The sequence below is a fragment of the Papilio machaon genome, chromosome 25, assembly GCF_912999745.1.
Source record: "Papilio machaon chromosome 25, ilPapMach1.1, whole genome shotgun sequence".
In the NCBI taxonomy this organism is placed as follows: Eukaryota; Metazoa; Arthropoda; class Insecta; order Lepidoptera; family Papilionidae; genus Papilio; species Papilio machaon.
This window is the reverse complement of record NC_060010.1, coordinates 5,498,760-5,523,407: the sequence shown is the minus strand read 5'-3', so window position 1 is coordinate 5,523,407 and position 24,648 is coordinate 5,498,760. Positions and strand designations below refer to the sequence as shown.

The following is a 24,648-nucleotide window of genomic DNA, read 5'->3' as shown; positions in this document are numbered from 1 at the left end:
TTAACCTACTTTATATAATGACGAAGTGTAGGTCGAACAGAACATCCTGGCTTAAGAACCTAAGCCAGTGGTTTGGAAAGAGTACCAGTTCGCTTTTCAGAGCCGCGGTGCCAAGGGTACCGGTTACAATGATCGCCGACCTTCGAAAGAAGATGGCACTATAATATATATTTTATGTTTGTATTAGCTTTTGCCCACGACTACGTTCGTGCAGAATAAAAAACTTTGTTTTCCCAGATAATGTTCTACATCTGTGCCAAATATCACCGAGATTCGTTAAGTCGTTCTAGAGATTCCTTCTACAAACTCATGCATCTAAACATTTGCATTTATAATGTTAGTAAGATTATACATAGTAATAATAAATAAGTAATAAATCTGTGAATATGTTATGAATAAAACGTACGTATTGGAAAGAGCGTCGGTGGCTCAGGGGCTAAGCACTTGACTTGCAATCTGCGGATTCGATTTTCGATTTACATATGTACCTATATGTAACCAACTTTCGTACGGTGAAGGAAAATATCATGATGCAACCGCACATATGTGCGAATTCTCGGGAAAAAGACGGCGATGCGTCTCGTCACGTTCCGTCTCCCGAAATGGCGAAAAGTGGATTGCGGAGGTTTATTTGGCCATACCAAATGGTAGGTCCGTGATCTCTGCCTACCCCTTTGAGTTACAGGCATGAGTTGTGTGTGAGAGTCGGTGGATTAATAAGTACATGAAGTTGTAAAAAAGTTTATTGGTCGATGTGAAAACCAGTGGATGCAACGGATACTGTAAGAAGTTTATGGATCAATTTATGAGAATGAATTAGTTCTAAATGTTGGTATTAAATATATTACAACTTATGTTATTATGATTTTGAAGCTATCTCAACGTTAGTTGCAGAAATTCGCTCGTTAGAATTTTTATTTCATCTCATATATTCTTTTTTATATTCGACCTTTTTTCATTTCATTTTGTACACGGCCGGGTAAAAATTAAATTGGCAACACTGCCACGCACCATTTGTCACTTTTTAAATGTCATATATTTTTGTATTGCCAAACAGAAGTTGTAAAAAGAATTTAAAAGTTTAATAATTTTTTTCCAAAATTTCTATGAAACATACAACAAAAGCCTTACTGTAACAAATGAGTTGCGTTGCTATGTTATTTCTTTCTAGAGAAGTTAATATTTTGTTCGTATAAAGCAACTTGGTGGTTTAACCTAAAAAAGCTTGTTGTTGTTTTGGTACGTAAAAATGTTTTCGATTTGTCGGCAAACTCATCCTGCTACGGGTATTGAACATGCAATTAGCTGCTGCTTCTTCAACAACGAAGAAAGCTGTTTGGTTACCGCCGGTGCTAATATTATCAAAGTCTTTCGGCTGATGCCCGAAGGACATACGAAAGAAGTTAATGCGGGTAAGTACCTGTCCCAATAAGTTCTAGAATATAGTAGTTCTTATCTTCATCCATCAAAAAACATTATTTGATTTATTTTTAGCTGGTCAGCCGATACCACCAAAGATGAAATTGGAATGTCTTGCAACATACACATTGTGGGGAAACGTAATGTCCATTGCTTCAGTAAAATGTGCAAGTGCAGGCCGGGATCTACTACTATTATCATTCAAGGAGGCCAAGCTATCAATAGTGCAGTATGATCCACAGATAAATAATTTAGTTACACTCAGTATGCATTACTTTGAAGAGGATGATATGAAGGTAATTTCTGTTCTATTTCTATCTTATATATCAAATTCTCGTGTCACGGGGTTCGAACTTGAACTCCTCCGAAACGGCTTGACCGATTCTCATGAAATTTTGTGAGCATATTCAGTAGGTCTGAGAATCGGCAAACATCTATTTTTCATAAACCCCCCCCCCCATTTAGTTTTTTTTAAATGCGCGCGGAAGGAGTCGCGGGCGACAGCTAGTAATGATCTAAAGCCGCGTTCACATTTGTCTGACGTGTTGTGTCGTGATGCTTTCTGTCGTGATGGCTACTGTTCACATCTATGTGACGCGTTATGACGCATTTTTAATCAGTTCCGTTATAGCTCTCACAGACTTTACACATTCGCAATGTTTTTTCATGAATCATACAATTCAGATTCAGATTATGAAGAAGATATGCAGTTATTGGCACTGGCAACACTTCTAATAAAACAAAGAAAGAGAAGAAGATATTGGATACATCCAGTAAATACAAAAAGAGAGACTAAAGGCGAGTTTCATTGTCTCGTTAAAGAGCTTGAGAGTGATGCTGAAAAATTTCATCAGTATTTTAGAATGTCTAACTTCTGGCGCGTCACAACACAACACGTGCGCGTGCACACTAGTCCGACCCGCTGTGTCGTGTCGCTGCGCCGTCCCCCGCACCTCACCCAACTGACGCGGACCGGGATCGCTTCTGACGCGACACAACACAAGCCATCACAACACACTGCGTCAGAGAAGTGTGCACGCAACCATATTAATTGTATGAGACCGATACCTTTCTGACGCATCACGACACAACACGTCAGACAAATGTGAATGCGGCTTAAGACTGTTGGGTTGTATGACTGAGAGGAGTTTAGTTATTTAAGTTCAGAGAGATTGAGTTTAGGCTTATTCTGCAAAAGCTGTTATTGTGAGCTCTATAATTGTTAAATTATTTAATTATTGCATTAGTGGATGACAGAAAACTATTTTAATATGAATGTTTATAAAAAAACACATTTAACATGTATATTATGTTTCAATATAATCTCAATTAAATTTCAGGGTGGATGGACAACTCATCCACATATTCCATGGATACGAGTAGACCCTGAATTCCGATGTGCTGTGATGCTATTGTATGGCAAGAAGTTAGCTGTGTTGCCATTTAGAAAAGATATAACATCAGAAGAGGGTGATCCACTGGAAGCCAAACCTTTGGTTGATAGTAAGAAGAATGTAAGTAGTTACTGTTTGGTAGACATAGATTTACAACCTTTTTTGTACTATAATTTTTTTAAAAATATAAATAACTATCTGTTATTAGCGACTCTATCCGCATGGAATAAAAAAAGTAGCCTAGGTTTTCTCAAAGACTATGTTGCTCGTAGACATCTGCAAATGCAGATGCATTGCCTACCTGTAATGAATGGAGAAGACAGAAGAGGATATTTGCCCTTTCTATGCGTCCCCTCTTCCACCAAATCCACTTCCCCTTTCCATCCTTTCCTAATAAGATAAGGTTGGGAAGGGAAAGAGGAATAACATTAGGTCTCTGACACCACACTCATCAGACTGTACATGGAATTGCTTCCACTTCTCGCCTGTCTTCCCTTGCCCTATTTATGCACCCAACAAATATTGTTGTTGTGGGATTTACTATTGTTAAAATCTAATACAGTCAAAATCTGTTATAACGACATCGAAGGGACTACTCATATTGAGTCGTAAAAACCGATAGTTGTAACAACCGGTGACAGGTATTAATAGGAAAGATATGTATATAACATTCAGCCAGGACCTTTGATTTTGGTCAATTTAACCGGTATGTTGTTCTAAACGATGTCGCCATAAACGGTTTTGACTGTATATAAAATTCTCGTGTTGCGGTGTTTGTGGTTAAACTCCTCCGAAACGGCTTGACCGATTCTCATGAAATTTTGTGAGCATATTCAGTAGGTCTGAGAATCGGCCAACATCTATTTTTCATACCCCCTATTAATTTTTTTTTAACTACGCGCGGACGGAGTCGCGGGTGACAGCTAGTATTTTATAAAATATTTTAATCAGATGTTTGAATTTAATTATTTGTTATTAATAAGTTTTACATACTATTGTTTTGTTCCAGCAACCAAATCAACAAATAACAAAGTCACCGACACTAGCTTCATACGTTATAGTGCTTAAAGATCTAGATGAAAAGATAGACAATATTCTAGATATTCAGTTTTTGTATGGATATTATGAACCTACATTATTGTTATTGTATGAGCCGGTGAGGACATTTCCAGGGTGAGTTGAATTGGATTTCTTAATGCCTCCAACATATTTAACTTAATATTTACTAAGAGTCAAACAAACTGACCTCTATTGAATGGAAAGGCTATAAGCTGTGATATTTTGTGCCTATTTGATTGTATTTATACTTATCTGAGCTTATATTTCTTATCAAAACCAATATAAAATGTGATAAGTTGATTGAAAAGTACATAAAGATATTTTTAATAGGAAAAAAAACTTTAATTATGAATTATTGGTTGAATTTTGACTAATAGACAATCTATAGTATTATGAATGTTGGCACATATTTGTAGTCGTACAGCAGTGCGCAGTGACACATGCTGCATGGCCGGTGTCAGTCTGAACATGTCTGCTCGTGTTCATCCTGTCATCTGGGCAACTGCTGGACTGCCCTTTGATTGTATACAAGCTATTCCAGTACAGAAACCACTCGGTAAGAGCAATTTTTTTTTTATATTTTATTACTAGCTGATGCTTGCGACTCTGTCTGTGTGGCATTAAAAAAATGTAATAAGTGTCTATGTGTTCACGTGTTATATTTCATCAAGATCCGTTGAGCTGTTCCGGAGATACCTTCAAATAAATATCCATCCATCCATCTAAACATTCTCATCTTATATATATAAAAGAAAGTCGTGTTAGTTACACTACTCAAGATCGGTCGAACTGATTTATCTGAAAATTGATGGGGAGGTAGCTTAGAACTAGGAGACGGACATAGGAACTTTTTTATCTTGTGTGCATTTTTTTTTATTCCGCGCGGACGGAGTCGCGGCTAAAAGCTAGTTTATAATACTAGTAAGATTAAAGATGTAGTTTTGAAGACTGTAAAATTTTAGATGAAGATTTTGAACATAAATTGAAGTTGATGAAAACTAATAATTAAAGCTTCCTTTACTAAAATATAATAACTTCGCCATTTCTCTCGGAATAGAAAAATATGTTTTTTACAGGTGGTTGTTTGATATTGGCTGTGAATTCATTGATATATTTGAATCAATCGGTGCCACCTTACGGTGTATCTCTGAACAGTATTGCAACTCATACAACTAACTTTCCTCTAAGTAAGTATTCATGTGATTAAGTTATGAGACTTGTATGAGAATATAAAATAAGTATAAAAAGTTAAGTGGATTGAATTTAAAAAATCTGACTCGAAGGACCAGAAGTTTTTATATCAAAAGGTGGCAAATAAGCAAACGGCCACCTGAATTCGCCGAAATAGTGAGCCGACCGTTGCCCATAGACATCCGCAAATTCAGATGCGTTGCTTACCTTTAATCAACGGAGAATGGGACGCACAGAAAGAGGATATTTGCTCTTCCTATGCGTACCCTCTTCCGCCAAATCCACTTCCTCTTCCCATCCTTTCCTAATAAGAAAAGGGTGGGAAGGGAACGTGGAGTAAAATTAAGCCTCCAGTACCACACTCATCAGACTGTACGCGGAATTGCTTCCACTTGACGCCTGTCTTCTGTGAGGTCGTGGTATTTCACCGGTCAAGGTCCATTCCTGCACCCAACAAATGTTGTTGCGGGATCTACCACTGTTAAAGAAATGATAAGTCCAATGTGGCTTATCATTTCTATAAGTCCAATATGACTAATCATTTCTATAAGTCCAATATGACTTATCATTTCTATAAGTCCAATATGACATCATTTCTATAAGTCCAATATGACTTATCATTTCTATAAGTCCAATATGACTTATCATTTCTATAAGTCCAATATGACATCATTTCTATTTAAGCTATTTCTATTCACACACAAAGATGTAATTTAGAATGAACTTGACGTAGGAATACAAGAAGGCGTGTGTATAACACTGGACGGTGCGAGGGTGGCTGCGCTGGGGGAGTCGCGGCTGGCGCTGGCGCTGCGCGGAGGTCAGCTGTACGTACTGACGCTGCTCTCGGACTCAGTGCGCAGCGTCAGGAGCTTCCATCTCGACAGGGCTGCAGCATCCGTGCTCACCTCATGTGTAACTACCTCCTTGTGCTGGTCGCACTCATAATAATAAGCCTTTATTTAGCATGATGTTACAACAGTAATTGTTACAAAACTATTTTTTATGTGAATAAAAAACTGGTCATGTCTCTTACTGGGTATAGTCCTCCTCCATGTTTCTCCACTTGTCTCTGTCTACAGCTGTTCTCATCTAAGCTTTTCCTGCTATTTTTACTATAAACATACCTCTTGCCTCTTTTTGGACCAGTTCATAACATCACTCGGTCGCACTCATAGATACTTAGTATGCCACAGTTTATTCTACATTCTGGTATTCATTTTTGTATAATGATTTTTGAATAACTTTTTTTTAATTTCACAGATGTGCGTTATAGAGGAAGACTTTCTCTTTCTCGGTTCTCGATTGGGTAACTCTTTGCTGTTGCGTGTGACAGAGAGGGAGAATAGAATGCTGTTCTCTGTCGACAAACCTTTGGAGGCCACTGTTGATCTCACTATGACTGAAAATGGTATACTCTACATTTATCTGATATCTTTTTCAGTGATGAAAATTACTATTAAAAATTAATACTAGAGCTTTTTATCATTATCCTGCTTGAAGGACCATATTATTTACAGATAAAGAAACTCCAACAACAATAACAAATACAACAACAACAAATAAAGAACCAAATCAAAAAGAAGTCCAAGATCCAGCGGCTAAAAAGCGACGTTTAGATACAATTAGTGACTGCCTACCCACTAATGTTATAGAGATTAGTGATAAAGATGAATTAGAAGTGTACGGCTCAGATATACGAACGTCAACACAACTCACCAGTTATGTGTTTGAGGTGATGTTATATTTGTTAAAGCAATTTTATAGATATTTAATGTGATGTAAAAACTATTTTTTTTTTCAATTTAGACTCCATATTTGTCTGTACTTAGATACACTTTAGAAATATACTGTGATAAATGCGAATGTTTAGATGTATGTTTGTTTGAAGTTATCTCAGGAACAACTTAACAGCTCGTAATGAAATTTTGTCACAGATATAGAACATAGTCTAGAAGAACACATAGGCTACTTAATACGTTTTTTTCATTCTGCACAGACGGAGACGCGGGCGATAGCTAGTAATGAATAATTACATTTAGACTTTATAAGAAAAAAAAAGGATCGGAATAATAGTAAATTTAATTTTTTATACCTAGAGATACTTGCTGTTGGCCGCGACTTTGTCCGCGAGGAATTAAAAAAACATTTGTCTGTCTTTTCAGATAGTATTCATCGATACAAAAATTTCATCCAGATCCATGCAGTCGTTATAAAGATATCTTCTTGCAAACATTTATTCAAAGTTTTGCATTTATAAGATTTGATAAACACCACTATCTGTTGGTTTCTGAGACTAAAATCCCTTATTTAAAACATTGTTATGTCTGTTTTGTCAAAGATAATGACAGGGATGATGATATGTTTTATACAGAGATGTAGGTAGTGGCTTGTATTAAAACTAGTGATGCAACGGAAGTGTCTTACCGGAACCAGAAACGGAAACAGATGTCAAAAATAAATTTTAACAGAAACAGAAACGGAAACGGATGCGGAAACAGAAGTGTAAATAATAAAAAAAAAACATATTTACAAAAAATTTTTTTTTTGGAAAATCAGTTTGTATTCGTTTTTAATTTATTAAGATATCGGTGTCCTTTAGCCTTCAATGTATGTATTTTTTACTGTGCTTCAATAAGTTAAAATAAGTGTTTTTTTTAATTTATTTCCAGGAAACAAAATTACACTATTTAAAAATTAATGTTCGCCAAACCACTCGTGTTGACAAACAACAAATATATTTTTTTATTAATACATTCACTGCTGACCACTGTTAAATACCTCCTGAAACCCATTTTGCTCTCCCTTCATTGCCGCCTTCAGAGCTACGTTAGGGATGCGATCCATACCCGGCGCCTTCTTATTCTTTATTGCGTTGTATGCGCCTACGAATTTTGCCAGTTGTCAAATTTTATATGGACAACAACTAGACAGTCAACTCCAGCAAGAGAAGATAATTGTCTCAAACAGCAGCAGAAAATATTACGCGCTTAAATTCAAGAAAAAGTACGTAAACAAACAAATGCGACAAGTGCCGAAAGGCCGCGCGCGGACTGCGCGTCTCGCGCCGCGCATTTGGATCTCTCAGGTGTCGTAAAGTTCCGTTTTATCTCCGTTATAAAAGTTGCGGAAACAGAAACAGAAACGGATGTTGAAAAGGGTGCGGAACTTCCGCACTTGCGGAAACGGAAACAGACATCCGTTGCATCACTAATTAAAACGTTCGTTTTATCATCGTTAATTTTCATTATTTATACTTGTTTCCTACCACATTATATCGTCGTTCGTCTTCAATTCATCCCGTACTCTGTCAAACTATATCTTTTCTAATCTTATTTATTAATAACGGCAAAACAATAAATAAAGAAAAATAAATATAAAATAGTTATCCTACAGAGGTTTTCATCTCAGAAATCCACGGTATCGAAGTCCCCAGTACTCAGGTGTTGTTTCTGATGTGTTGATTCATATTGACTTATCTTACAGGTATGCGACTCTCTGTTGAACATCTGTCCTATCGGTGACATATCAATGGGCGAGCCCCAGCTGGTGGGGGAGGAGGAGAGACGCGAGGGTGCGGAGCTGGAGCTGGTGGCGTGCAGCGGCCGCGGTAAGAACGGCGCGCTCTCCGTACTGCAGCGCTCCGTCAGGCCGCAGCTGGTCACCGCCTTCCATCTGCCTGGTCAGTTGTACACGGTACAAGATACGATAAGTCACTATAAACAATATACATGTCACTATGTAAGGCTCTGTATAAGGCTCTGTATAAACCACTATAAGCCATCATACTATGTTAGCTTATTATCCAGTAGTGTAAGCCACCGTAAACTCGCTATAAGTCACCAAGCCAACATACAAAAGAACATAACCAACCATATAAATCTGTATAATCCACCCATTTAAGTCCATGTCTATAAGTCATCATATAAGTCCATATCAACTTACAAGTCACCATATAAGTCCTTGTCAACTTATAAATTTCTATATAAGTCCATATCAACTTACAAGTCACCACACAAGTACATGTCATGATTAAATGGCACAATATAAATATACATAAGTCACTGACTTGCCAGGCGAGTTCACTGTCATAAAAAAAAACTATATGTTGTATGTGTCTTCTCTCAGGATGTATAGATATGTGGACAGTGATAGGTGAGAGTGAAGGTCGTGAGTCAAGAGATGCTGAAGGTTCACATGCTTATTTGATTCTCACACAAGAAGACTCTAGTATGGTGAGTACGAATTGTGAAGTTTTTTTTTAGATTTTTTTATTTTATTTTATAACCAAATGTCATTTATAGCTAGCGTCTGTTCGTTGTAATTGGGTCTTATGTATGAAGGTTAAAATAATAAATTGATGTTTTTTTTATACTTTTTTATGTTAAAAGCTACGTCTTAGTTTAGTTAACAACATGAACTAAACATAAATAGATATTAAAAGGTTTAAATGTTATTTTTTGTGCTGAAGTAAAATGGCCTATGTGAACTATTTTCCTATGGTTGAAACTTTGAGAGCCTCTCTTGAAAATTTTGTCAATTTACACATTGTCCCTTATTGGGTATTAAGACATTAGGGTCCATACAGACAGACCGATACGGAGAGTAGAGCAGATTTTTTTTATATCAAAATTGAGCTTAATACCATTGAAAGAAGGTTTAATTTTACTTTACGCATCTTATTTATCAAGAAAAAGTGTAAAAATACGTGCAAATTAAAATTAAACCTTGTTTCAATGGTATAAAATTGAATTTTATTTGCGGCTAGTTCTCGTCCGCGACTTCTTTACAGCAGAATTTAAAAAATAGCCTATAATATATCCACGTGCATCAGAGCTACCTTCCCGTCAAAGTCAAAATAGCTCCAGACGTTTCGGACATACAGACAGACAAATATTTTAAAAATCATCTAAGCAAATGCATCATAAGTACGAAATGTTAACTGGTTTTACTCAGTATTATATACAAACATACAATCCCATTTTATTTGCTCTCAACTCCGATCTGTGTGACCGGACCCTTAGTTTTTCTTTGTCTACAATAAACTCCATACAATAGATTCTGCAAACTGGTCAAGAGATCAACGAGGTGGACAACTCTGGGTTCATGACGGGCTCGCCCACTGTGTTCGCTGGAAACCTCGGCAACAACAAGTACATGGTGCAAGTCACCACCACCGCTATACGACTTATTAGAAGTAAACACTTTATATATAATAATTTGAATTAAATTATTACATTTATTTAAAAAAAAACCTTCTGAACCTTTCTGACACTCAGGGGAAAATAAAGACTTAAATGACACCTTACTCTGAAATAGGTACAGTTGTTTAAGTTACAGCTGATCACAATGGACCCAACTTAAATGTTAGGGGTAAAGATAAGCCTCCTATATTAATTTAAAGGTTAAGAAATTAGTTTTTTTATATTATAAGGTGGTAAACGAACAAGCGGCTACCTGTCCTTTTTCTTGTCAAATCTACTTCCCCTTCCCGTCTTTTCCTTATAAGAAAAAGGGTGGGAAGGGAAAGACTTCTCAAAGCTTTTGATTTGTAAGAATCATCTTGTGTGTTACATTGCTTTAATGACCAAGTCCCTACCACAAAACAATATTGTATTAGCTGTTGCCCGCGACTTCCTCCGCCCGGTTAAAAAAAAAAACTTAATAAGTTGTCTATGTGCTTTTCTAGACTATGTTCTACATCTGTGCCAAATTTCATCAAGATCCGTTGAGCCTTTCTAGAGATACCTTCAAACAAACAAACATCCATCTAAACATTCGCATTTATATTAGTAAGATAGTCTATCGACCAGTATAACATGACCTGTGTACACTAGACGGTGTGCAGCTGCAGTCGATCCAGTTAGAGTGGGCGGCTGTGAGCGCGGCCGCCGCTGACCCCTACGTATGTGTTCAGTCAGCCTGCGGCCGAGCCACAGTACTCGCGCTCAGGGAGCTTCGCCCCAGAGACCCAATGGTACTACGATCTGGTACATTCTACTTGAAAACTAAAAGAAAATTGTATTAAACTAGCTTTTACCCGTGACTCCGTCCGCGCGGAATAAAAAATAGAAAACTGGGTAAAAATTATGCTATGTCCGTTTCCTGGTTCTAAGCTACCTGCCCACCAATTTTCAGTCAAATCGATTCAGCCGTTCTTGAGTTATAAATAGTGTAACTAACACGACTTTCTTTTATATAGATAGATTATGACAGATGAAAAAAAAGGTTATATACAATGAAACCAACAGAAATTGCAATAATTTATATATGTATTCCAGTCAGCACGCCTCGCCCCGACCCGGCAAGGAGTGCCGGTCCGCCCGGCGCTGGTCCGCGCTGTGCCCTACAGAGACCTCAGCGGTCTCTTCACCTCCACTGATACCTTAGATAATGTACAAGTAAGTCAAATTATACACAAAAAAACTTAACGAATTAATACAGCATTTAGTGAACTAAATATTACTTTGTTCTAGGTAAAAGGTGAATTCTCAGGTAAAGTGAAAACAGGTAAGAATGTCAAAGCGGAAGGATTCAAACCTGGTGCAGTTTACGAACTCAATGATGATGACGAGCTGCTCTATGGTGGAGATCAGACGCCCGCGTCTATGGCCAGCGTGAGTATAAGTTACTTAATATGTCAATATATAAGTTAGACATTAAACAACTGTATAATCTACCTTATAAGCCAAATAATAGTTCATAACCAGGGATTCTCAAAGTGGTCGATATCCCAAGGGGTTAAAGCCGTACTAATTCTCACTCTGTCTTCTTCTATTGACCTAAGGCAGAATGAAAAATAATAATAATAATTGATCTTAAAAGTAAGTAATTTATCCATATGGGGCCTGAGGTAATAGTTCATTTTGAAAAAAGGAGGTAACTTATACAAAATAGTTTGGGAATCCCTGCCATAAATCATCTAGTGTATAAACTATTTAAAAACTCACTTATTAAGTCACTTCATAAGCCAGACAAACTAAGCTAAGCCAACGTAATAAATGAATTTGCAAACTATCACATAAGTCACTTATAAGTAAATCAATAAGTCAGATAAGCCTAGAATGACAGCCTACTATTAGCCTAATACTAGCCTGACAACAAACTAACGTACAATTTTCTTTATAAGTCACCATATAAGTAAGCTAAAGTCAAATACTTGATACAATGAAATGATTGATTGAGACGCCATTTTGTCAGTTTATTTATTTTACAATTTATTTATTTAGGATTGTCAACAAAATATGTTACATAAAGTTATACATCATCTAAAATTTAAGTTTCATCTGAGCGTAATCTTAAATATATTTCAATGACAGACAAACACAATATATATTAAATCAAAGAAAGTACTACACAAAACTATAAATAACATTGTATATAAATACATATGTGTATATATGTATATAAATAATTTAACTGTGGTAGATCCAGCCACAACAATATTTGTTGGGTGCACGAATTGTCCTCGCTCAGTGCAATACCACGACCACACAGAAGACAGGCGTCAAGTGGAAGTCATTCCAAGTACAGTCTGATGAGTGTGTGACGGAGGACTCATTTTAGTCCTCTTTCTTAATAAGAAAAGGATGGGAAGGGGAAGTGGATTTGGCGGAAGAGGAGTCGCATAGGAAGGAGAAATATCTTCTTTCTGTGCGTCCCCTTTTTTATTGATTAAAGGTAGGCAACGCATCTGCATTTGCTGATGTCTATAGACAACGGTCGCCGCGCTATTGCGGCGAATCCAGGTGGCCGTTTGCTCGTTTGCCATCTCATGATATATTAAAAAAATGTATACTTATATACATTACACACGTGTATACATTTACATAATATAACAATAGGAAATGTTTTGATAGATAATGTTAGCTGAACAAAGTAAGAACCCCGGTGTGCCACGTCGTATCTCGCGCTGGTGGAAACGTCACCTGGCTGAGGTGAAACCCACCTTCTGGCTCTTTGTGGTCAGAGACAACGGCAACTTGGAGATTTACTCACTGCCGGAGATGAGACTTAGCTTTCTCGTCAGAGATGTCTGCGCTGGACACAGGGTGAGGGAACACTTCACATTTTAACACTACCTTTTACCCATAACTTTCTTTTTTGCAGAATTTTAAAAGATATGAAAAGTATCTCTTGTGTTATTTGAGATTTTGGTCTATATCTGTGTCTAATTTCAATAAAATATGTTCAGCCCTTGCTGAGTTATCGAGTAAATATATAAATCAAATTTATCTCAAAGGAACCGGACATTTCCGGGATCATAAGTAGCATATGTGTTCTTTCAGACTATGTTCTACATCTGTACCAAATTTAATCAAGATCCATTGAGCCAATCTGGAGATAACTTCTAACATACTTTTAACCATCCATACATCCAAACATTCGCATCTTACTAATATTATAAACTGGCTATCAACAGCTATTACGTCTTCCTTGAATTTAAAAAAATAAATTAAAAGTAGCCTATGTGGTATTCCAAGCTTATTATTTGTGGAGATACTTTGTAACATCCATCCATTAGTAAGATGTGAATGTTTAGATGGATGGATGTTTGTTAGAAGTTCCAGAACTACTCAACAGATCTTAATGAAATTTGTCACATATGTAGTTCAGTCTGGAAGAACACATATGCTATTTATTCAGTTTCTTTTAAAAGCCTCGCCGATGAAGTCGCGGGCGATATCTAGTTTTAGTTTCACCCTTTTTTATAAGGAAAGTATGGGAAGAGGAAGTGGATTTGACAGAGGAGGAAACTCACAGAAAGAGGATATATCCTCTTCCTATGCGTCCCCTCCTCTGTCGTATCTGTTATTACGAATGTCTATGGGCAACGGTAGCTTCGCTGTTTAGGCGGATTCAGATGACCGCTTGCTCGTTTGCCACCTTATGATATTAAAAAAAAGTTATTTATAAATATTACAAATATTAACATTGTAATCGTTCTAGAAAAATCTATCTGTTTAGCCGACTTCAAAAAGAAGGAGGTTATCAATTCGACTGTATTTTTTTAATGTGTGTTACCGCGAAGCTCCGCCTCTGGTGATCCGATTTTGATAAAAAATATTTTAATCGAAAGGAAGTGCTTGCAGATGGGTCCCATTTTTTGTTTTTTTTTAATTTCCAGATTTTAGCTGATAGTTTAGAATCAGTTCCAATTGCGACTAGTTCTGTTGACGAGGATGAGTTCTCAACAGGCAATAAGAACGCTGAAGTTGACAAGTTGAAGGAGATGTTGATTGTTGGTCTGGGACACAAGGCAACCAGGGTACTGTTGTTACTGCGCATGGAAGGGGAACCTCTCATGATATACCAGGTAATGACATTTGCACAGGATTTCGTCTGCGCGGAATAAAAAAAAAACTTAAAAAGACTATATTCTACATCTGTGATAAATTTCATCAAGATCTGTTGAATCTTTCCTGAGATAACTTCATACAAACATTCATCCATTTAAATTTTAGCATTTATAATAATAATACTAGCTGTCGCCCGCGACTTCGTCCGCGCGCAGGAAAAAAACACTTAATAGCGGTATGAATTTTTCTTGCCTTTTAAACCTTCCCTAGACCTCCACGAACATTTCAAGACTAAGATCCGAAAATCCGTTCAGCCGTTCTCGAGTTTTAGTGAGACTAACGGACAGCAATTCATTTTTATATATATAGAAGATAACTTTAAATTGTACTATAATTTCCCTTTTTTAAGTCAGATAAAGTGTAATACTTCTGTCTTCATCAAAAAAGGTAAAAAAGAAAAAAAACACTATTAAATTTAACAAGGATTTTGTGACAAATTCGTTTGCTCTATCAAAAAAAAAAAAAGATAAAAAAAAAAATCTATGCAAACTTTAAATTTTACTATCTATTTTAAAGTCATCACGGTGTCATAACATAAATAATGTATTCCAGGCATATAAATATCCACGTGGCAATTTGAAGATGCGTTTCTCTCGTATGAGTGTGTCATTCCCGTTTGGTTACGAGAGTGGTGTCGTGTCATGTCCTGATGATGGCTATGAGGCGGCCATGTTGCGGGACAATGTACGTCAGCTGCGGTACTTTGGTGAGTTATTACAATAGGAACAACTTCAGGTTTTAGGGTTCCGTATTTCAAAAGAAGAAACCTTTATAGGATTATTTTAGAGTCTATCTGTCTGTCTATCAAGATACATTTTCTTAGGAACACTAGAATTTATATCAAATACTGAAGTCTACTGTCTTTTGGAGTTATAAAATCAAATTACAAAAACCAACACCGGTCGTTGGTGGTTCAAGGGTTCATTTGACTTGCAATCTGCAGGTCCTGGGTTCGAATCCCGACTGTACCAATGTGTTTTTCGATTTATATAATGTACATTTATCTGACGTTCTTACTGTGAAGGAATAAATCAGTGATGTTGTACATATCTGAGAATTCAATGATATGTGTGAAGTCAACCCGCACTTGGCTATGGTTTGACTATGATCTAGTCACCCCTAAATTAGGGTAGGTTCTGGAGACATATAGTGAGCTGATGATAAACATCTTATAACACAGATAAAGGAATAATTTCGAAATCCGTAATTTTTTTACCTATAGTTTTGTACGGAACACTAGATACACGAATTTGACTCGCACTTGACTAGTTTTTTTTAACTTTTTCCTAAGTAGGCGATTTTTGTGTGTAGGTAATGTGGGAGGATACAATGGTGTATTCCTTTGTGGTCGTACTCCATACTTCTTACTACTGACTGGTCGCGGAGAGCTGCGCCTACATCCACTCGCAGCCTCTGAAGGCTCAGTGCCTACATTTGCGCCATTCAATAACACTAATTGTCCACATGGATTCTTGTATTTCAATTCTAAGGTATATGTTAAAGATTACTGATAGAAGGACCAACTTTTGTTTAGATGGATGGATGGATGTATCTCCAGAACAGCTCACTCAATAGATCTTGTTGAAATTTGACAGATGTAGAACATAATCTGGAAGAACATAGGTTACTAAGTTATTTTTTTATTCTACGTGAACAAAGATGAGGGTGACTTCTTGTGTGTTGTATTTCAAATGTCCATAATATACTATTTATCTCGTATTTCTTTATTTTAATGAAAGAACGCCTCCTATAGCAAATACTTTATTAAATTAAAAGCTGTCGCCAGCGAGGAATTAAAAAAAACTTAATTTGTAGCTGATGTGTTCTTTTAGACTAAGTTTTACATCTGTGACAAAGTTCTAATAAACATCCATCCATTTGTCTAAACCAAGGATTCCCAAATTAATCGATATTGAACTTAAAGCATTGCTAATTCTCACTCTATCTCAGTGTTTCCCAAAGTGGGCGGCGCCCCCTTGAGGGCGTTTGAAACCTAGGAGGGGGTGATAAGGGGCCCAAAAAATGGGGGGCATTGAAATTATTAAAGTAATAAAATTGTGGTTTTTAAGTTTTAGGGCTGAATAAAAATTAGGGGGCTCTGAAATATAATTGATTTTAAAAGGGGGCGGTGAAAGAAAATAAGTTTGACAATCACTGCTCTATCTTCTATTGACTTAAGTCAGAATGAAAAAAAAGTTGATCTTAAAAATAGGTAATTTAGCCATAGGGGGTCTGAGGTAACAGTTCATTTTGGAATAGGGGGTCACTTGTACAAAATAGTTTAGGGATCCTTGTTCTAAACTTTCTTATTTATAATATTAAAGTCCAATTGCGGAGGAGGAAGAATTTCGTACATTGAACTGTCATTACCTGTCTCTGTTACTCCCGCGTAAATACAATGAGTCTCGCTCGCACAGATACAATGGCCGTCGTCCTCAGGGATTGTAAACCTTTTATTGGAGACTATAAAGTTTGTTCTTGTTTGCATAATGTAGTTTTGGTTGGCCTTGAGGCACGACAAAGTCCTTGGTTTGCTTGACCTTGACTTTACTTGTAATACAAAATCTAAATAAATAATTTATACAATAATAATAACTATATTTCATAAGTTGGTAAATTTTCTTTTTCCTTCAAATAATTCATGTAAACCGCACTAAATACAAAAATGTTTGTGACCACTGTCAGTAGGTAAAAAGGTTATAGTACGAAATTCTTCGTGCTCCGCGACTGGACTTTTTTTAGTAATTTTTTTAATAAAATTCTTATTTAAATATGAATGATGAGGATGTATGGATGGATTGCAGGGTTCATTACGCATTTGTCTATTGCCAACACATCTGTCGTACGACGCTCCGTGGGCAGTACGCAAAGTGCCGCTGAGAGCCACACCCCACGCTGTCACCTTCCACGCGGAGTCCCGCACATACTGCCTCGTCTGCTCCACCTCCTCACCGCAGACATCATACTACAGGTTCAATGGAGAAGATAAGGAGAAGGCAAATGAGAATAAAGGAGATAGGTACGGTTTTTTAACCAAAAAGGTAGTAAACGAACAACTGAATTCGCCGAAATAGCGAAATAATCGTTGTACAGACATCCGCAAATGCATATACGTTGTCGTTTAATGAATGGAGAAGGGGACGCACAGAAAGAGGACATTTCTCCTTCCTATGCGTCCCCTCTTCCGCTAAATCCACTTCCCCTTCCAATCCTTGCCTAATAGAAAAAGGGTAAAAAAGGTTTTAATGACTAAAATTAGTATTTTTTAATTTTCCTCCCCACTCTCTTGTACAATGTCAGGGGGCGTGGTAACTTTAAGCCACGCCCCAATTCACGTGGATCTTACAGGAAATGTTTTTTTTTCGTTACTCTAGATTAAAATCTATTTCCGTGTTCTAGATAAATGTGTCAAATTTCTTTTTTTTAGTTACTTTTTTTTATTTCTAATATTCCAGGTTCCCTTATCCAATGCAGGAACGTTTCTCTGTGATGCTGTTCTCTCCTGTATCTTGGGAGGTGATACCTAACACAAAGATAGAGCTGGAAGACTGGGAACATGTCACATGTCTGAAGAATGTCGCACTGTCATATGAGGGTACCAGGTAAAGAGATTGTTTGTCTATTTATAAGGCTAGGTTTTGTCTATGCCAAAAGGGATTAAAGTTTTTTAGTTCTTTGAGCGAGATTTCTTTGACGCTAGATTTTTTTTTTACCCTACTTTCAGGGGTTATTTGTTACTGTGTCTCGTAGACCTGTATAGATATACATTTTTTTTTTAAATAAAAAAAAAATATTGCTTTGACACTAATTTTTAAGTTATATTTTCCAGGTCCGGTCTAAGAGGTTATATAGCTATAGGTACTAATTACAATTACGGTGAAGATATCACATCCAGAGGCAGGGTAAGTAAGAAGGGAAAGAGAAGTCAATTTCTTGTATATGTAGTTTTGTATGTTTGTATGGAATAATATCAAAAATTACTGAAATGATTTTGACTCAAAAACTACTGAAGTCACACCTAATTTCCACAAATAACAAATTCTCATAAGAAATTTCCAAAGATAATTAAAAAAAACTTGAGAGGTGTGTTGGGACACCCGGATGGAACGAAGTTCCTTTCTATTAATTAGTGAAGGAACCAATGTTTATTCTATGAATAAAAAACTTAAGTCTTCACAAGAAGTACATTTTATTTCTATGAATTTTCGTTATATATTGTCACGTCGTTGCCATGGTGAAGTAGCGCTCATTCGTCGTTAACATACTTACTATAGCAAAAAGTGTCGTGACAACTTTTCGTAAGAATTTTTTCCGTCTAGCCCCCTTTCACAACGCGCGATAAGGAACTTCGTTCCAAAAAGTCACAACTAATTTCCACAGATAACAAATTCTAACAAGAAATTTCCATAGATAATAATAAAAAGTCTCAACTAATTTCCATAGACAATCATAACAACTTTTTTCGCAGATAATAATCTACGATATAATAGACGTAGTCCCGGAGCCAGGTCAGCCGCTGACCAAGAACAGGTTCAAGGAGATATATGCCAAGGAGCAGAAAGGTCCTGTGACTGCGCTCGCGCAAGTTTTAGGATATCTGATATCTGCTGTAGGACAGAAGGTAAGGCTAGACAGATTTAGACCCTGTTTCCACTAGACATGTGACTGCTATTTGTATGCTAGAAGTCGTAAATATAAGGTTTTAGTGCGAAATTTATTTAATGAGGTAGTTTTCTAGCATTTACATTAGATCTGAAAATGAATTAAAACATTTATTTGTTAACTAAATAAACATAAGTAATAACTTGTGAGCCGTCATGAGACGCCTGGCAGATGTGAAACATCGTGTGTGTACAAGTAATGTGCATAAAATATTAAATATTATAATTAAATAAATAATAATGATTATGATGATGATGATGATTAGTAAAATAATAAAAAAATATAAAATAATGATAAAATAATGATAATAATGATAATAATAATGATGTATACCTCAGTATAGCGTGGCGACCCGTCGCCACACCGTACACTCTACTACACATAAAATATATATATGTATACCTCAGTATAGCTTGGCGACCCGTCGCCACACCGTACACTATACTACACATAAAATATATATATGTATACCTCAGTATAGCTTGGCGACCCGTCGCCATGGCAAGCGTCGCCACGCAAACGATTCGGTTACAAGTGATCCTATAGATGTTTCACATCAAAAGTGTCATAAGATCCGTTTTGCACTGTAGATATCATCATCATCATCATCAGCTCACTATACGTCCCCCACCGAGGGGCTCGGAGCCTACCCCAAGTTAGGGGTGACTAGGCCATAGTCAACCACGCTGGCCCAGTACGGGTTGACTTCACACATATCATTGAATTTCTTCTCAGATATGTGCAGCATCACGATGTTTTCCTTCATCGTAAGAACGTCGGATAAATGTACATATGTAAATCGGAAATCGAAAAACACATTGGTACATGGCGGGATTCGAACCCAGGACCTGCAGATTGCAAGTCAAGTGCTTAACCCCTGAGCCACCGACGTTCTTACTACTGTAGATATCGCGTCATGTTTTTTTTATTATGCTATTTTCTATGTCTATGTAGGTTTTCAATATTTTCTTACAGAACTAAATTAGATATCCTTTTTTAGGTAGTGGCAACACATGATTAAATAACTTATTTCCCACAGATCTACATCTGGCAATTGAAAGACAACGACTTAGTGGGTGTGGCGTTCATAGACACTCAGATCTATGTGCACCGCCTGCTCGCAGTCAAGAATCTCATCCTGGTGGCAGACGTGTACAAGTCGGTGTCGCTACTGCGCTACCAGGATAAGCACCGCACGCTCTCACTCGTCTCCAGAGATCTGAGGAGCGCCCAGGTACTGCCAGTAGTCCCTGTAGTAAACTGTGAAGTGGACCGTGAAGTAGACTACAAAGTAAAATCTGTATTAGCATGTAAAAAGGACCGGGAAAGTGATTTCAAATTATTCTGTGTAGTAGACTGTAAGCTACACATTGTGGTACATTGTAAAGTAGACTGTGAAGAGGACTGTGCAGTAGAATGAATTCTTATTCATTCTACTGTGCAGTATACTATGAAGCAGAGCTTGAAGTAGAGTATAAAGTAGACTATATAGTATTATAGCATCAATTTAGAAAAATAAAAAATAAGTAATAAATGTAGTCGACTGACTGTGGCCCGCGTCCTTGTTTAATTGCGGAATTAAAAAAAAACTTGTTGCCTATTGATCTTCTTGTGCAGTATACCGTAAAGTAAAATCTAAATTATACCGTGAAGTTTAATGTTAAGTATGCCGTGAAGTAAAGTCTAAAGTATATCGTGTAGTATTATGCAAAGTATATCGTGTAATTGATTGTTAAGTATACCGTGAAGTATACTCTAAAGCAGGAATTACCAAAGGGGTCGATAGTGAACTTAAAGCATTGCTAATTCTCACTCTGTGTTCTATTGACCTAAGTCAGAATTAATAATAATAATAATTGATCTTAAAAGTAGGTAATTTGGTCATGGGGGGGTCTGTGGTAACGGTTTATGTTGGAAAAGGGGGTCACTTGTCTAAAAAAGTTTGGGGATCCCTGCTCTAAAATATATCGTGTAGTATATTGTAAAGTTAATCGTGTAGTAGAGTGTAAAGTTAACCGTGTAGTAGAGTGTAAAGTTAACCGTGTAGTAGAGTGTAGAGTGTAGAGGGTAGTGTGAAGTGTAGTGTATATGGTATGCAGATCTACGAGATGCAGTTCATGGTGGACAACACGACGCTGGCGTTCCTCGTGAGTGAGGCGGACGGCAACCTCGCCCTCTTCATGTACCAGCCTCAGGCCAGGGAGAGCTACGGCGGTCAGTACATACACATTTAGACTGCTGTTCCACCAGTGCGACTAATCGCATTGTGATAATCGACATCGTAGCGCCATTTAACTCTACAATACCACGACCACAAGAAGACAAGCGTCAAGTGGAAGTAAGACTTGCAGCTGACCCCCTTTTAGTATATAGAAACTTCAAGTAAGATACCACAACCTTCCACTTTTCTGATCATCAGCTGTGTTTGTATGTTTGTATGTATGTATGTATGTACGTAGGTCAACGTCTGATCCGCAAAGGGGACTACCATTTGGGTCAGCAGGTGCACGCCATGTTCCGTATAGCAGCTCGTGTACTGCCTGAGACCACACACAGGAGACATGTCACAATGTTTAGTGAGTTATATGTTTGTTATATGTTTACATTGTATGAAAACATTTGTCTTTGGAATCTCTAGGTTAAAGGAGCTACCGATAGATGTCAGCACTGTCTATGGGATTTATAATGAAAATTAATTACAGCGCCATCTATTGCAATTTACTGTAATCTATGTGTTATGTCAATCAATAGGGAAAAACACTTATCGTTGATTTTTGAAACCAAAATCCCTTTACCTAAACATATCGCGTACCCCACATGAATGGATGGATGGACCATAGGCTGGAAGAACACATAGGCTACTTTTTTTTTACTCTGTTTGAACGGAGTCACGGGCAAAAGTTAATCTATATATATAAAAGAAAGTCGTGTTAGTTACACTATTTATAACTCAAGAACGGCTGAATCGATTTGACTGAAAATTGGTGGGCAGGTAGCTTAGAACCAGGAAAGGGACATAGGATAATTTTTACCCCGTTTTCTATTTCTTATTCCGCGCGGACGGAGTCGCGGGTAAAAGTTAATTTATAATAAAACAGAGAAAACAATTATTTTATATAGTGATTTGTTTCAGAAATCAACGATTAATTACAGCGCCATCTATCGTAATACTAAAGTAGTTTGTTATGTATTTGCAGCGACGCTAGATGGCGGTTTAGGTTACGTGTTGCCAGTGTCGGAGAAGGCGTACCGACGTTTGTTGATGTTGCAAAACGTCATGAATAATTACTGCTGTCACATCGCCGGTCTCAATCCTAGAGCCTTTAGGTATGTTACCTGTTTTTTAGACTAGTTTTTGTAGGGGGAGGGATCTACAAAAGGTACTCTGCTTTCTGGGAAAATACAGAACCTGTCTCCTTCTGAGGTTAATGAAACCTCCCACAGTGTACTTGAGTGCATATTAAAAAGTTCTCAGCATCTTCTAAAGAACTTACTTGGGATTAGGCTAAGTGTTTGATTCTAAATGAGGAAAATATGAAAAAAATTTAAGCTACTAGCGCCATCTATAGAAAAACAAAGTTATTATATTTTTTTCTAATATTAACCTTGTATAGTACATAAATACTTTATTTATTGTATATAGAACAAAAACTTGTTTGTTGTTTCGACATTACACTCTTTGTGGCGCCATTGCACGCACATATCTTAAGTAAAGAGAAAAAACTATAAACAAAATGTTGCCACTGCCACTTTTTAGACTTTTTATAAATAATAAAAAAAAGCCAGCAAACAACATCTGTTGTATGAATTGTCCTCGCTCAGTAAAATACCACAACCTTACAGAAGACGGACTTCAAGTGGAAGTAATTCCAAGTACAGTCTGATGAGTGTGGTGCTGGAGGACTGAGTCTAGTCTTCTTCCCCTTCCCACCCTTTTCTTATAAGGAAAGGGGAAGTGAATTTGATGATGGAGGAGATGCTAAATAAGGTTAAATATTCTCTTTTTGTGCGTCTCCTTCGTCGATTCGCAGGCAACGCATCTGCAATTGTGAATGTTTATAGGCAGCGATCGCTTCGCCATTTTGGCGAATTCATGTGCTCGCTTGTTCGTTTGCCACCTTGTTATATAAAAATGTTTCTGTTCATGAATAAAGGTGTACCTATTCAGGTATATAGTACTAGAGTCTTTATAGATATATAGACCTAGAGATATATAGATCTATAAAGGTTAATATTTTCATATATTAATTATTTAGGACGTATAAGAGTTCACGTCGTGCTGTTGGTGGAGGTCCAGCTCGTGGTATATTAGATGGAGACCTCATCACCTTGTTCACATCAATGCCAAGCGCGGAGAGACATGATGTAAGTAAATAACATAATCTTAAGAAAATAGGACCAAAAAATTGATTTACTGTGGCTTTATTGGATAGCGCCATCTATCGGTTACATTTTGAAACCCAAAATTTTGTAATAGTTAATATGAAATAAACTAGTGTTATACCTTTTTTAGCAACGTAAAAAAAGTAATGTGAAAATTCTCCTTTGAACAGATAATAGATGATAAATGGCAAAAATGTAAGACTAAGGGAACAATTCTAAGGCCTAAGGCTTTTGTTGTTGAGGTTTGGGGACAGTTTTTAAATATTTTTGAAAATATTTGTTGCAGATTGCAAAGAAGATCGGTACAAAAGTGGATGAAGTTATGTCTGATCTGTACGAGATAGACAGACTGACTGCGCATTTCTAGATTATAAGACTTCATTTGTACATACATTATTATTTTAATAAATACTTAAGGAGCTTTTGTGGGCATTTTATTTTAAATATCTGGTTAATATTACACATATTGATCATACTTTCCATTTCTTAAATTTATTAAAAAATGCTACAATATAGGGAAGTTTTGTTAGTTTTTGTGATGCTCGCCATCTAGCGACAAACTAAGAAACACTTTCGTTTAAAACGATAACCGATGCATCTATTTGCCGCTAGATGACGTTAAAGTGCAGAAAAAAATAGACACCGGTGACCCTATTTGCCGCTAGATGGCACTCAAATGCAAAAAATAACAATGTCAAAGGGAACCGAACATTTAAGCAATTTTCATATCCTATTAAAATAACATCAAACTTTGTGGAGTTACTTGTATTGAGGCAGTGTTGCGATGTAATTCTAAGATTACAATCAATAATAAGTAGTGTCGAAATCAAAACACTGTGTTTCGTAACCATGTCCTTTTACCAAACCGTAATTTAGAAGTCGTAATTTAGCTTTCAAATAATTTATGTTGTAAATATTTAAAATAGCATTTGATGAATTTCAGTGTGCATTAAAAAACCTACCCAATTGCAACAATCCCCCATGAGACTTCGCTCGAACATGCGATGAAATATTGTAAAAAAAAGAGCATAACATACCTACCTATATGGAGATATATTTCTACATTATTAAACATTAATAATACAATAAACGAATGTTAAAAAATATCCTAAATACCACGATTTAGCAAAAGAAAACAGGGTAACTTAAAGTCTCTATTTGTCGTGTTTTATCCTGCAGAT

The 24,648-nt window shown here is 36.7% G+C and overlaps 1 protein-coding gene across 2 annotated transcripts; it reads left to right on the top strand.

The window, feature by feature from the left end:
• Positions 1–1,065: 1,065 nt before the first annotated feature.
• LOC106721714 (cleavage and polyadenylation specificity factor subunit 1) lies at positions 1,066–23,882 on the top strand. 2 transcript variants are annotated; one of them, XM_045684323.1, is made up of 29 exons: positions 1,066–1,412; positions 1,495–1,715; positions 2,760–2,933; positions 3,823–3,986; positions 4,289–4,428; positions 4,949–5,059; positions 5,797–5,978; positions 6,327–6,474; positions 6,584–6,798; positions 8,550–8,745; positions 9,192–9,298; positions 10,122–10,260; positions 10,901–11,040; positions 11,345–11,464; positions 11,540–11,680; positions 12,923–13,114; positions 14,191–14,379; positions 14,975–15,128; positions 15,734–15,912; positions 17,227–17,441; positions 17,878–18,024; positions 18,252–18,324; positions 18,891–19,043; positions 20,124–20,318; positions 21,184–21,298; positions 21,544–21,660; positions 22,282–22,411; positions 23,341–23,449; positions 23,754–23,882. In XM_045684323.1, the coding sequence occupies exons 1-29, from the start codon at positions 1,250–1,252 to the stop codon at positions 23,832–23,834; spliced, it is 4,410 nt and encodes a 1,469-aa protein (XP_045540279.1). In that variant the 5' UTR covers positions 1,066–1,249; the 3' UTR covers positions 23,835–23,882. The 2 variants fall into 2 exon arrangements, with proteins under 2 accessions (XP_045540279.1, XP_045540280.1); XM_045684324.1 differs by lacking the exon at positions 23,341–23,449.
• The last annotated feature ends 766 nt before the right edge of the window (positions 23,883–24,648 follow it).